This window comes from Vicugna pacos, chromosome 16 (genome assembly GCF_048564905.1).
Source record: "Vicugna pacos chromosome 16, VicPac4, whole genome shotgun sequence".
NCBI classification, from domain to species: domain Eukaryota; kingdom Metazoa; phylum Chordata; class Mammalia; order Artiodactyla; family Camelidae; genus Vicugna; species Vicugna pacos.
In genome coordinates, this window is record NC_133002.1 from 8,075,161 (window position 1) to 8,087,649 (window position 12,489).

General features: G+C 49.9%; 1 protein-coding gene across 6 annotated transcripts in view; it reads right to left on the minus strand.

Annotated features, from left to right (window-relative positions):
• Positions 1-12,489, minus strand: part of DNAH2 (dynein axonemal heavy chain 2) — an 80,988-nt gene that overhangs the window by 21,443 nt on the left and 47,056 nt on the right. For all 6 annotated transcript variants that reach the window (XM_072940399.1, XM_072940398.1, XM_072940395.1 and 3 more), the window contains exons 43-63: positions 12,208-12,325; positions 11,861-11,997; positions 11,219-11,356; positions 10,973-11,131; positions 9,474-9,626; positions 9,185-9,276; positions 8,643-8,841; positions 8,278-8,502; positions 7,086-7,190; positions 6,176-6,364; positions 5,891-5,976; positions 5,629-5,759; positions 5,340-5,489; positions 4,829-4,996; positions 4,448-4,608; positions 4,027-4,166; positions 2,748-2,880; positions 2,496-2,635; positions 968-1,178; positions 656-772; positions 340-481 (exon numbers count right to left, since the gene is read on the minus strand). In XM_072940399.1, the coding sequence (XP_072796500.1) occupies positions 340-481; positions 656-772; positions 968-1,178; positions 2,496-2,635; positions 2,748-2,880; positions 4,027-4,166; positions 4,448-4,608; positions 4,829-4,996; positions 5,340-5,489; positions 5,629-5,759; positions 5,891-5,976; positions 6,176-6,364; positions 7,086-7,190; positions 8,278-8,502; positions 8,643-8,841; positions 9,185-9,276; positions 9,474-9,626; positions 10,973-11,131; positions 11,219-11,356; positions 11,861-11,997; positions 12,208-12,325 (3,094 nt within the window). The remainder of the gene's footprint in view (positions 1-339; positions 482-655; positions 773-967; positions 1,179-2,495; positions 2,636-2,747; positions 2,881-4,026; positions 4,167-4,447; positions 4,609-4,828; positions 4,997-5,339; positions 5,490-5,628; positions 5,760-5,890; positions 5,977-6,175; positions 6,365-7,085; positions 7,191-8,277; positions 8,503-8,642; positions 8,842-9,184; positions 9,277-9,473; positions 9,627-10,972; positions 11,132-11,218; positions 11,357-11,860; positions 11,998-12,207; positions 12,326-12,489) is intronic.

The following is a 12,489-nucleotide window of genomic DNA, read 5'->3' on the forward strand; positions in this document are numbered from 1 at the left end:
TGAGTCGTTTTCTGCTACTTACAGCCAAAGAACCCTAGCTGGTATTTATGCCTCTCTTCCCTACTAGGCTTTGTGCTCTTTTTTTTTTTTTTGCAGGGGGTAGGTAATTAAGTTTATTTGTTTAGTTTGTTAATGGAGGTACTGGGGATTGAACTCAGGACCTCATGCAGGCTAAGCACGCGCTCTGCCACTGAGCTATACCTTCCCCCCGGCTCTGTGCTCTTGAGGGTTGGGACAATGCGTCATCCACCTCTGCCTCTCCGAGTGCCTGCTGCCCAGCGGATGATTAAGGAACGCTGGGTGGACTGGTGTTAACTACCTTCCGGTTTCCTAGCTTACCCAGTTGCCTCTTGGCCTCTGCCCAGGTGGGCTCGTTGCCTCGAAGAATCATGACTGCCTGCAACACTATCTCCACTTGGGCAGGGGGCCGTCCATAAGACTTGATCTCTCCTATATCCTTCTTGTTCAGAGACTCCAGGGCCTGGGGAAAGGGAGTAATTTGGGGAGCAGGGCCAAAGTCAACTCAGATGGCAAGAGAGGTCCTTTATGGAAACAGGACCCAACTGAAGTACCCCTCTGCTCCCCAATTCCCCAGGGACTTTGAGAATAAAGAAGGCCAGCCCCAGTCCCTTCCTGAGCCCTCCCAGTCCAATACCCGCATGGCCTCTTCCAGGGCTGGCAACGCCTCTTCTAGATCCTTCTGGGCATTGTCAGCCAGTGCCTGGCACTTGACTTCCTCAATTGCAATCTTCTCACTATTGGCGGTGACAGCCTAGGGATGAAAAGAAGACAAGGGTCTTGTCTTCTTCACCTTGAGCAAAAGTGGGGGTGATAGTGGTGGTGATAACGATAAAAGAGAAAGCTCAAGAAAACAGGAGGCGTGAAACTCCACCCCCTGCCCCATAACGGGAGGGGACCAGGAAGCCTCTGCCGGGTGGGTGGGGCAGCAAGGGGCGTGGGGGGGCACCTTCTGCTGCTCATCCGCCTCCCGCTTCTGCTGCACGATGATGACCAGGTACTCCTCGCACTGCTTCTGGAACTCAGCAACCTTTTTCTTGGCATCCTCCAGCTCCAACGACATCACTTCCACCTTTTCCCTGGTTTCATTGATCTTAAACAACCCGGTCCTCAGCTTATTGGCCTGGTTCAGCAGCTCCTGCCGCTTCTCTGCCAGCAACCTGGGGGGCAGAGTAGGATCAGGTGCGGGGGGAGGCTGGGCCCTCAGGAAGGAGAGGCCCATACAGTCTCCCTTCCTGGCGCAGCTCTGGTCCCCATCTTCCTGCCCGTTGCCACCACCACCAGCACCACCAGCACCATAGTCAGATTTTTATCATTTCCTGCCTGGATCATTGCCAGCTGCCTCCCAACTGGTCTTCCTGCTTCCAGACTCTCATCCCTCTAATGTATTTTACAGGCCACTGCCAGAATCAGCTTGCTAGCCACTGTTCCCATCACACCCCTTCCGTACTTGAGAATCTTCCACTGTTCCCTGATGGGCAGTGGCTCGGGGGCTTCAATGAACCAGAAAACACAAACCTCTCCCAAGGGGGTGGTGGCCATCCCTGGGCTCCAACCTGTTTTTCCCCATTTGAGAATGAATGTGGGCTCAGTATGGCCACAATTTCTGATTTTTCAAGAGAGAATGGAAATCTGGATTTTTCTAAAGGCTCCCAAGTTTTAAATGTTGGCAACTCATTTAAAACGTTTTAACATTGTACAGGCCAAAAAAAAAAAAAAAATCAATGCAAGGTTGTTTTCTGGATTAAGCAAGAAAATGCATGCAAAGGGTTTAGCACAGTGACAGGGGACTAGTAAACAAGATACAAGCCTATGTAGTCAGGGGAGGCAGGGATTTTATTCTGTTAACTGGCATATATATTACAAGTATCTAAAATAGTGCCTGGCACAGTGTAGGTGCTCAAAAATACATATTAAATACATTGGCTATCATTATCACAAATAGCTTTGTTCTCACCTTGATTAAAATACTAAATCCAATAAATGAGGGTTTTTTTTTACATTTCTCTTACATCCTTCAAAGCAAATTATTATTGTGTCGTGTACATAAAAAGACACTCAACACACTTTAATGAATGAATATGTAATTCTTGGGAATGGTGGAAAGTCTAGAAGATGTTAAAGGCAGAAAGAAGAGGACATATATTGCCATATATCCCCATAATGTAATGTCATGGTTGTACTGTTGTTGGGAAAAGAGACATCATTCCAGGAGATAAAGACAGAGAGGTGAGGGGAAGAGTCTCAGCCAAAAGGCCCCTGAGGTGGACACACCCCTGGAAACCCTATCGCTCTGTGATTAACTTCCTGGGCAGAATCAAGACCCCTTGCATCTCTGCCATTCCACATCAGCAACCTAGTCCTCGAGCCGGTCCCCTTGGCCAGCTCCCGAAGAGTTTCCATTACATCATTTCACCAGTTGCCCTCAAAAGTCACCAAGCTCCCTGGCCCTCCATGCCCCCTGGCCCTCGTCATACTTTTTATATCCAGACACAAGTTCCAGGTAGTTGGTGGGTGTGACGTAGTTGTGTCTTCGAAGTTCCAACAGCATCTTCTGGGAATACTGAGCCACTGACCAGTGCATGGTGACAAAGATCTGGGCCACTTTCCTGTAGATCTGAGGCCAATGGTCAAAGGATGTGAGACAGAGCAAGAGTAAAGGCAGACAGCAAACAGAAATGGGCGGGAGGTGCCGGCGGGGGGAGGAGAGATGGGGAGGAGGGCCTCACATTCTCCTGAGTCCCCAGGTCTGCTCCCACCAGGTACTTCTCAGCCACCTCCAGCAGGGCTTCGCGGGGCCACTCTGAGAACCAGTTGATGGAGGTGCAGTTCACCAAGGCTGGGTACTGGCGGATCCAGTTCCTGGCAAGGGTTTCAAGAGGCAGTTAAGTCCATCTGCAGACTCAGCCTCCAGCCTTAGGCTTTGTCCCAGGTCCACCCGCTCCCCAAGAACCTAAAAAACCTCATCCTGGTGCTCCTGTATCTCCTTGTACAGATTCTGCTCCTCCCTCTGAGATAGTTCAGTGTAGGATCTAAAAGCAGGTTCTGGGGTAAGGAAGACCTGGTTCCACACCATCCAGGTATGGATCTTGAGAAAGTGATATAACCTTTTGAACATCAGTTTCCTCATCTCTAAGATGGGAATAACAAATGAGGTGACACCTGTGAAATGCTTAGCACAGAGCCTGGTGCACAGTAAATACACCATAAACCACAAACATTAAAAAAATAAACAAAACGCTAATCCAAACTGCTTCTCTGTACAAGTTCTCTGTCCTCCTCCTCCTTCCTGATGCCCTTAAAAATCTAGTCATCCCAAGAATGGATAAGCAAAATGTGATGTATACACACAATGGAATATTATTTGGTCCTGAAAAGGAAGGAAATTCTGACTTGCGCTGCAACATGGATGAACCTCGAGGATGTTATGCTAAGTGAAAGAAGCCAGCCCCACAAAAACAAGTACTGTATGATTCCATTTCTACGAGGTAGCTGGAGTGGTCACTTACAGAAACAGAAAGTAGGTGATTGCCAGGGCCTGGGGGTGGTGGGGGAGATGAGGAGTTGTTTAATGGGTATAGAGTTACAGTTTTGCAAGATGAGAATATTCTAGAGATCTGTTGCACAACAATGTGAACATACTTAACGTTACTGAGATGTATACTTAAAAATGATTAAAATGGTAAATTTTAAGTGGTTTTTTTTGTACCACAGTTAAACATTTAAAAACAAATCAAAAACCGCCACGTCTTTCCAAGGGGAAAAAATAAAAACCGATCTAGCTGTACCAAAAGGAAGCAGATGACTCCTATGTCAGCAGGAACTTCCTGGAAGAAAGTACAGCCTAGGAAAGGAGATGGGGTGTGTGGAGCTGGAGAGGCCAGCGCTATTCCTGAGTCTTGAGGAGTCTTGAATCTCACTCTCAGAAAGCAAGGAGGCCAAGAGGGGATGAGGGCCCCCCAGCAGATGCAGGGCCCAGAGGGAGAAGAGGGCGGTAAAGGGAGTCACCTGAAAGGGTCGCCCACGGGACTGAGGCAGAGGACGATGTGCAGGTTGTTGCGCACGCGCTCAATGAGGTAGGCGAAGAGGCTGTCCGAGGACTCAGGCACCTGCTCCGCCCGGGCCTGTTCTATGATGTACGTTTGAATCTGCACAGAAGCCACACGGAGGCAGAGGGCTGAGGGTTCAGTGGCAGAACTGGGTCGGGGAGGGGTAGCAGGGGAGGCTGGGCTGACAAGGGGTGGGTTTTAAAGCAGCGCCGCCCAGTAGGGACTCTCGAGGGCAGAAGGCTGAAGAGGAACAGCTCTTCCATCTAATGGGGGCTGGATGGAGGGGGTGCCACAGTAGCATCCTCTGGGATCACACTTCCTCAGGGGCTGGTGGGGAAAGTCAAAGAGCCACCTGGTAGTGGGCATGGAAGGGATCGCACCTCTTCAAATTCATCTGTCTTGTAGAGATTGGGGACCTCGCCCGAGCTGAGGATGTTGTTAATGTCCTCCAGGAACGATTCATCAGCAATCTGGGTGTCCACGAAAAGGAAGGACGTGGCCTTGAGCTCTACCCCAGCCTGGCGATACAGACGCTTGATATCTGGGCCAAATGACACAGACAGACTCTTCAGATTCACCATCCTGTCCCTATTCCTCTTCTGAGATTCAGGAACCCTCCCCCAGCCTGCGACACATACATGACACTGGCTTATACCCAACAGGGGCCTAGAGCATCTCTCTACCCAGGTTCACAGGGAGTCAGGCAACTGATTTTTCACTCCCAGCCCCAAACCCTCCTGCATCTCAGAAATCAGCCTTACCATCTCGGAACTCCTGCTTCCGATAACATTTGGTGACCTCAATCTGGAAGGTGATGTACTCGCAGATGGACGAGGCCAAGCGGGCCAGACTCTGGCGCCCGCTGCCCCCGATGCCCACCAAGAGCATGTTGCCCCGAGGCTGTCCAATAACCCGCACAATCCGTGTGACTGGAGGGTGGGAGGTAGAGGGGTGAGGATAATGAGTCGGCTGAGCAAACCCAGGGGACCTCCAGGCCCTCAGCTGGGGACTGGGATGCCCATAACTGCAGCAGAAGGACAAAGAAGCGTGGGAAGAGGTTAGTGCCTAAAGCCTGTCAGCAATTCAACTTTTAACCTCACCATGTTTATTAAACACCACCATCAAGGAAGAGCCCCACCTATGACCACAAGGGCCCACAAGGGGTCAGGGAGGAAGGCAACTTCCAGGACGTGACTGGGAAGAGATCCCTATTTCCTGGGAATACCCTGCAGTTGGGATGCTGGAGAGGGGAGGGGAGTGGGAAGGGCTCACTGTGTTCAACAGCCTCCCGGAAGAGCACCAGCTGCATTGGCACGACAGCAGGCGACAGGTTGTACTCATAGAGAGCGTTCTCCATGGCTGTCTTCAGCACTGACAGATCTGTCAGGTCTTCGTACACCTTGGGCTCCCGCAGGAAGTCCCCTGGGCCATGGGAAGAGGGGGTCGGAGCTCAATGCCTGGTCCTCCAGAGATTTCTCCAAAGGCACTCCGTGCCCCAACTCTCCTTCTAACCCGTCTCCTAAGAGTCTCCAGCCTATGGGAGCCACAGCTCCCAGCTCACCAAAGATAGGAGGACGTTTGTTGGGACAAAGATTATGGAACGTGAGGTCAAAGAAGGAGCCGAGTTTGTCACTTATGATGCCCATGAAGGCTTCCATGTCTGCCGCATCAACCAGTCGGTCAGAGAAGACTCTGTTGGGAGGGAGTTGGGGTGAGATCCAGGAATGGAGAGGATAGTGGCCCTAGGGAAGGGAATGGCCAGAGGAGGGTGGGAGAGGCTTGGGCTTGGGGAGGCCTGGATCTGGGGGGCACAGGCACCTCACCTGAAACACTCGTGGATCCAGAGTCGTGTGATGCTGGACTTAGTATCGTGGAAGTCCTTGTTGGCCCTCAGCATGCCCTGGAACACCTGGGGAAGAGGCGCGGCTAGTGGGATGGAAGGAGGGGAGAGAGGTGCTCCAGAAGTTTTAGAGAAAGCAGCATTCTAGGATGGAGGTGATCTGGGCTGTGTGGGATGCTATCAAGCTCCAAGGCCGACTTTGAGGAGAAGAGAATGCCTCCGAGGAGACTGTGCTGGGCCAAAGGGGCAAGGTCAGTTGGAGCTTCACCTTGGAGATGTCTCGAAGGTTGAAGAGGTAGTGGATCTTGGCAGGTGTGGGCAGGAAGCGCTGTACCACACTGTTGTACACGTCCAAAGTGGCCACAGTCACCACATTCCCAATAGGCTTCACCTCTTCCTCAAAGTCCTGAAGTTTCTGATTGATCATGGTACCAAATATCCGGATGATCTGGGACTCCTAGGAACAGGCCCTGGACTCTTTTTCACAGGCCCCTGGCCATTCAGCCAAGGCAGAGACTAGGGTTAGGGGAGTAAAGCGCTCGTCTTGGGGGCAGAATTGAGGACGGGGGCTCCAAAACAACCTCAGAAATCAAGGGAAATAATGCTCTAGTGCAATACTTAAGAATCAAAATTGATGCAGACTGTTCACAATGAACCAACATTTCGAATCCTTGTCGTTGGTCTTTCCTTCTGCCTCGGCTCTGATATGTTCAGCACGGCCCTATACTGACCTTGTACTTACTTAAAATTTTGGTGTTTTATTCGTTACGAAGTTTTGGCATTGATTTTTTAAAATATTGCCTTAAAATATTATTTATCTTGATTTCTGAGGGGTTTTGGCACCCGTGAGAGCCTTGCTCGCCTCCCCCCACCTGGGCGGCTCCCAGCTCTCTGCTCTGGAGGCTCTACCTTCCTTTGTCTGTCTGGGCCCCACTGTCTGCCCACAGGGACTGTTAGGCCTCGCCTGCCAGTTCGCATCCTGTGGATCTCCAAGTTCAGCAGGAGCAAAGGCTCCTGCAGAGAGCGGCTCCCCTCCATATATTGCAGCTCCCTGAATGCAACTCTGCCTGGGGGCCATGGGCCCCTGAGCCCCTCTGTGACCTCTCCTCTCACTCTCCGGGACACGGGTGGTTCTGCCTTCTACAACAGCCCGCTCCCAGCCCCCAGGATGCCCGCACCGTGGGGAAGGTCATGTTGATGATGTTGAAGCGACTCTGCAGCCTTGGGGAGATGACGGTCCGTCCACCCCCAGGAGGGCCCATGGCAGCCATCAGGAACATGTCCTAGAGAGAAAGGTGAGATGGGGCAGAGAGACAGGTGGGGAAGAGACGGGGCCCAGAAATAGGGAGGATGTGAGAGGAGATGGGGGGGAGAGGAGATGGAGGGACAAACAGGAAGAGGGGCATGGAAAGGTGAACAGAAGGCAGAGATTCAGGACATTTTTATAGAATTACTAAGGTAATGTATTTGTTCTCATTTCATTGTTATAATCCACTTACCCAAATTGGAAAATAAAGGTAAGTTTAAAAAAACAGTGGGAGGGTATAGCTCAGTGGCAGAGTGTGTGCTTAGCATGCATGAGGTCCTGGGTTCAATCCCCAGTACGTCAGTTTGAAAAAAAATGAATAAATAAAAATAAATCTAATTACCCCCCAAAAGACAATGTAAAATAAATAACAAAAAAACCTTTGATTATGTCTTCCAGACTTTCTTTTTTTCTATTTTTAAAATAAATTTATTTATTTATATAAATAGATTTGTATACAATAAATATTTATAAAATATTTACTTATGTACATACATACATACATACATGTGTCTGTGTATACATGTGTGTTCTTTCCCAGAAACATGAATATATTATTAGGTGAGTTTTTGACCCTGAGTGCCAGATAGATGGGTGCCCCAGAAATCAGGTTGGAATGTCTGCCCATTGATTCAGGAAAAAGAAACAGACAAGACGCTCAGAATCCCATGGGGAAAAGCCAGGACTGAAGGGAGATGCCTGGATGCTGGATGTGGAGCAGAGAACTGATACTTGGAGGTGGTGTCTGAAACAATGGGAGGCCTGGAGAGGGAGTTATGGAGAGTTCCGGCTGGCATCAGCATTGCCATCTGAGTGAGGTGTAAGAGGCCTGGAAAATGAGTGGAAGTTGGAGGACAGACTCCTTTGGTCACAAAGCCCAGGGCAGAGTCAATGAGGAGAGTTACTAATAGGAACTGATAACTCGGGAGCCAGATGTTTGTGTGGAGAGCTATACAGGATTGTAGGCTTTTATGCTGGGGCTCCTGGGGTCCCAGCAGGGTCAGGGACTGAACCTATCATCAAAGGGAACAGAGGCCTGAAGAACAAATTCTCAGGATGCTTACTCGAATGTACTTGATGGTCTGCTTTGTTCGATCATACCAGAAGCCATAGTCAATCCAGAGGCGAATCAGCTCCAGGGGTGGCTGGGACCCAAACATGTCCTTAGCTGGCATATTTAGGTCATCCATAAAAGTGATCATGCTTTTGCCCCCAAATGGCACATAGACGCCCTTGGTTCGCTTCTCCACCCTGCTCTCAATGATGCTCTGCACATTATTGGATGTGGTCTGGTGGAAAAGGTACAGAATGAATGTTTGGGTCCCCCCCCCCAAAAAAATACAAGGTCAGGCACTTGGATCCCCAGGGAGAGCAGAGGCAGGTTGAGAGCAGGGAGCTGGTGGCCTGGCCCCCGGGTCCTGCCACACACCTGCGCAGACATGTTGACGGTGAGCACAGACCACTGGCTGGAGGGCAAAGACTGCAGGACACTCTGGGCAATGGAGGTCTTTCCAGTCCCCACGGGACCCACCAGCAGGACGGGGTTCTGGTTGGCCACCAAGGCGCTCACCAGGTAGTTGTAGCGGACAGTGTCGACAGTGGGCACCATGATCTTATAGAAGGGGGAGCTGGGGAGGAAAAGGGACTGTGTCTCAAGGTCACGGCCCACTCCTTTCTAACTCCTGCTTCATTCTGCCCCTCAGTGTTTATCTCCCTCCCACATCACCATTCTCTAATCACCGACCCTGCCTCCTGTGGGGCCTGGGGGTTGGGCATTCTCCTTAAGGACCCTGTCCCATTTCCTCTACCCTGTCCTGTTTCCTGTACCCCAAAGTCATTTCTGCCCTGGGATCCACTCTCTCTTTCTACAGCCCACTTTTGTGCCCCCTGCTCTCTTATCACATCTCCCACCAACTGTAGCCCCCAAGCCCAATCCACCCACCCCAGCCCCCAACAAGGCCCAGCTCTCACTTCGGAGGGTAGCGCCAACTCTTAGGGAGCTTATCCTCAAATGATGTCCAACTCCGAATCTTGGGGTCCACAAAATACTCATACACCGTGTCCTGCAGAGGGAATGTGTGTTGGGTTACCAAAGCCATCCTTCGGCTTTCCCTTGCCCAGAAAAAGCACTTGCAGACCACTGGGTGGAAGAAAGAGAGGTGGGCAGCAGGCTGAAGGTCAAGAAGAGCCTAAGGACCAGGGATACAGGTGGGTTCTGGAAAAACAGAAAAATAGGACAGCTGGGTTTGGGGGCCCTGACCTTGTTGGGGAAAGAGCCCTCAATCTCCCGGAGGTAACTGTCGATTTTCTTGCGGCCCTCTTCATCCACAGAGGCACACATAGACCAGATCATGCTGAACACAAATGTCAGCTCTACCATGGACACAAAGTTCTCACCATCAGCTGGGTTCACCTGGGTGGAAAATGAGAAGAGGAAATACTCTAAATCTGTAAGAGATGGAGGGATCTATTTTGGCAGCTCATCACAAAGGTTTAGAGGTTCCCTCTCTTCCTGGTTCTGTTTGGAAAACCATATGGTTGTCGATAAACCTAAATCAAAACGTTTAGATAAACCTGAAATCTCCTGTAGCCTAGCAGTCTCCCTGAGTTTCTTCTCTACTGAGTTAGAAAGACATGGTTGGGACATTGTATGCAGACTCTACCATACTGAATCTACTGTACTGAATATGAAATCCTTAGTCTTCTTCCAGCTCACCCCAACACACAGCACTTCTCACCATCCTCTTCTCGGGGTCTCTGCTACACCAAAGAGAGACTGCACATTAAAAACCACCCTTCACCCCACCCTGCCTGGCCAGGACTGATGCCTGTGTCTCTGTGTTTTTGCAAAAGCTGTTCTCTTTACGTAGGATGCCCTCCTCTCTTTGTTCACCAGTGTTCTTTCCCCTACCTGGCCAATCCTCAGCACTCAGGTGCCACTGACACTGTGTTACTGTCCTTTTCCCATAAGTCACCTTGAAAATTCACCTGCACAGTTTGAATTTATATTAACCATACCAGGAATGACACATACTGTTAAAGACCTTAATTATTATATAACTTAACATTAATACCTTAGTTATCTGGCAATGTCCTTTAAAACAATATGAGCCACAGGTAACTATATTCAATATCTTGTTCTAACCTATAATGGGAAACAATCTGAAGTTGTACACATGAAACTAACAAAATATTGAAAATCTACTATAGTTAAGTTTTTAAAATAAAGTAAAATAAGAATGATTAAAAAAAACCCAGCAATATGAACCATCTCCAGGCAGTGATTTAATCTCAAGAGAAAAGTATTTAAGCCTGTTCCTTACACTGTAATTCTAAACTACACAAAAATTTTCTTAAATATCAGTTAATCTGAAAATTTCTAAAATGCTTCATCAGATTAGCTTGGGAGCTCCTTCCACCAGAAACAGCATCCTAAGGCCTCACAAGACTTAATATTTAATTTTTGAAAGGATGAAGAAATTAGGAACCAAACGAACTATCCTTAGCTCCCAGGTTTGGGTAGGAAAGGATAGGGAGACCCACCATGCGCTGTATCTGACGTAGAGCCCCCACTTTGGCCTCCCATCGCGCATGCGCACGAATATGCTCGTGCCTCACTGCCTCGGTGGTGCTGGCGGGTGAGGCCTCCCCTTGGCGTCTCCGCTCCACTCAAGCCTCATGTTCCAACTCCGTCTCAGACAGTTTCCCTGAAGTTGTCCCGGGAACTCACGAGCCCATCCCGCCCTGGTCCCTGCTCACCCCGTTTTCTGGCGTGGCCAGGGCCGAGTACAGCTTGCAGAGCGAGATAATGCCACTGTATTCCGGGACGGGCACCAGCTCGCTGCAGTTGTCCTTCTTGAAGGTCAGCATCTTGTTGATGAGCTTTTCAAACATGCGTTGAAGGGGCTCTACCTCCACCTATAGTTGAACAAGCAAGGGCCCCGTATTAGCCTTGTGTCTGCCAAGCCCCACGGGTTACTTTCCTCTCCTCCATCCTCTTCACACCTTTGGCCTCTTCTCCAGCCACGACTGAACATAGGGCTTCCAGCCGAGGTCAGTGTAGTCAGTGTACACCATCCCGCAGCGAGACACGGTGGCTGGAGAGGCCACTGCCAAGTTCTCCACTTCGAACAGGAGAGACACCTAAGGATACATTTGGTCAGAATCTTGTCTTTCCCTCAATAACAAAAACACCCAGAATTCTCATGCCCCCAAGTGTCTACTGAGTACCATGTGTTGCAGGATGAATAAAGACCTCAGCTTTACAAATGATTTGCTCATTAAAAGAAACTAGAGCTTATTCCAGGTCATCCTTATGAACAATCACTCTCTTGCTTGCATTGTTTGAGCAAGTAGAAAAGAGTGGGCTTCACAGCCCGTGAATTGTAACGCCAGGTGCACAAGTGAAGGGCATCCCTCATATGTCAGTGGCAATGAGGCTGCTTCAGTCCACACAGTGCATCCTGGGAACAATTCTTTTCTATACATTTGTTCTCACTATCCATGGTAGACAGGCATTTCTTCTCTAGTCACAGGTTGTCCTGAATCCAGGCATCCCCCTCCTCAGCGTTCTAGGACCTCCTCTAGAACCTCCTCTCCTCTGAGGATTTCCTTGCTCTTCCCAGCAGCCCCACCCCGGCCCCACACCTGCTCAGGCATTGCGATGCGCTCTCCATTGATGAGGGTCAGCACTTTGTTGTCGTCCATGACGGAGTTCATGCTCTCAATCCACAGCGTGTCCACAGGGCCATCGAAAAGGATCCACTTCTCATCCGGTTTCTCGTCTTGGTAGAAGGTGGATGGTAAGGAAACCAGAGCATTCTCACCAAGCCCTCCCTCCACACTCATCTCCCTGGAGATGCAAGCAGTTGTGTCCTTGTATCTCAGCATTCCTCAAGCATTTTTACCCCAAAATTTTGCTTTCTATCCCAGACTGCCTACTCCCTTAGATGCTTTAGGCCTCTCCTCTCCCCGCCCCATGATCCTTTGGGTACCTGCACATGCTGTCCGCATGACACTGGACAGGATGCCATCTGTCCATTCGTTAGTGTTGAGGTCATATTCCCCATACAGCTCCCCTAGGGACAATGCCTTAGGGTTCAAAGGGAACTCCTAAAATAGACATGGGAAGGGGCTTTTGAGCAGCTGGCAGACACAAATCCCAAGATCTCCCTTTGTTTCCAGGTATTTGTCCCGTCTCGCTCATCTCCTCCCAGGCACCACTCCTGGTCTGCTCTGCCTCCCTGACACCCATGCCTCCCTCCCCCAGCCTCCAT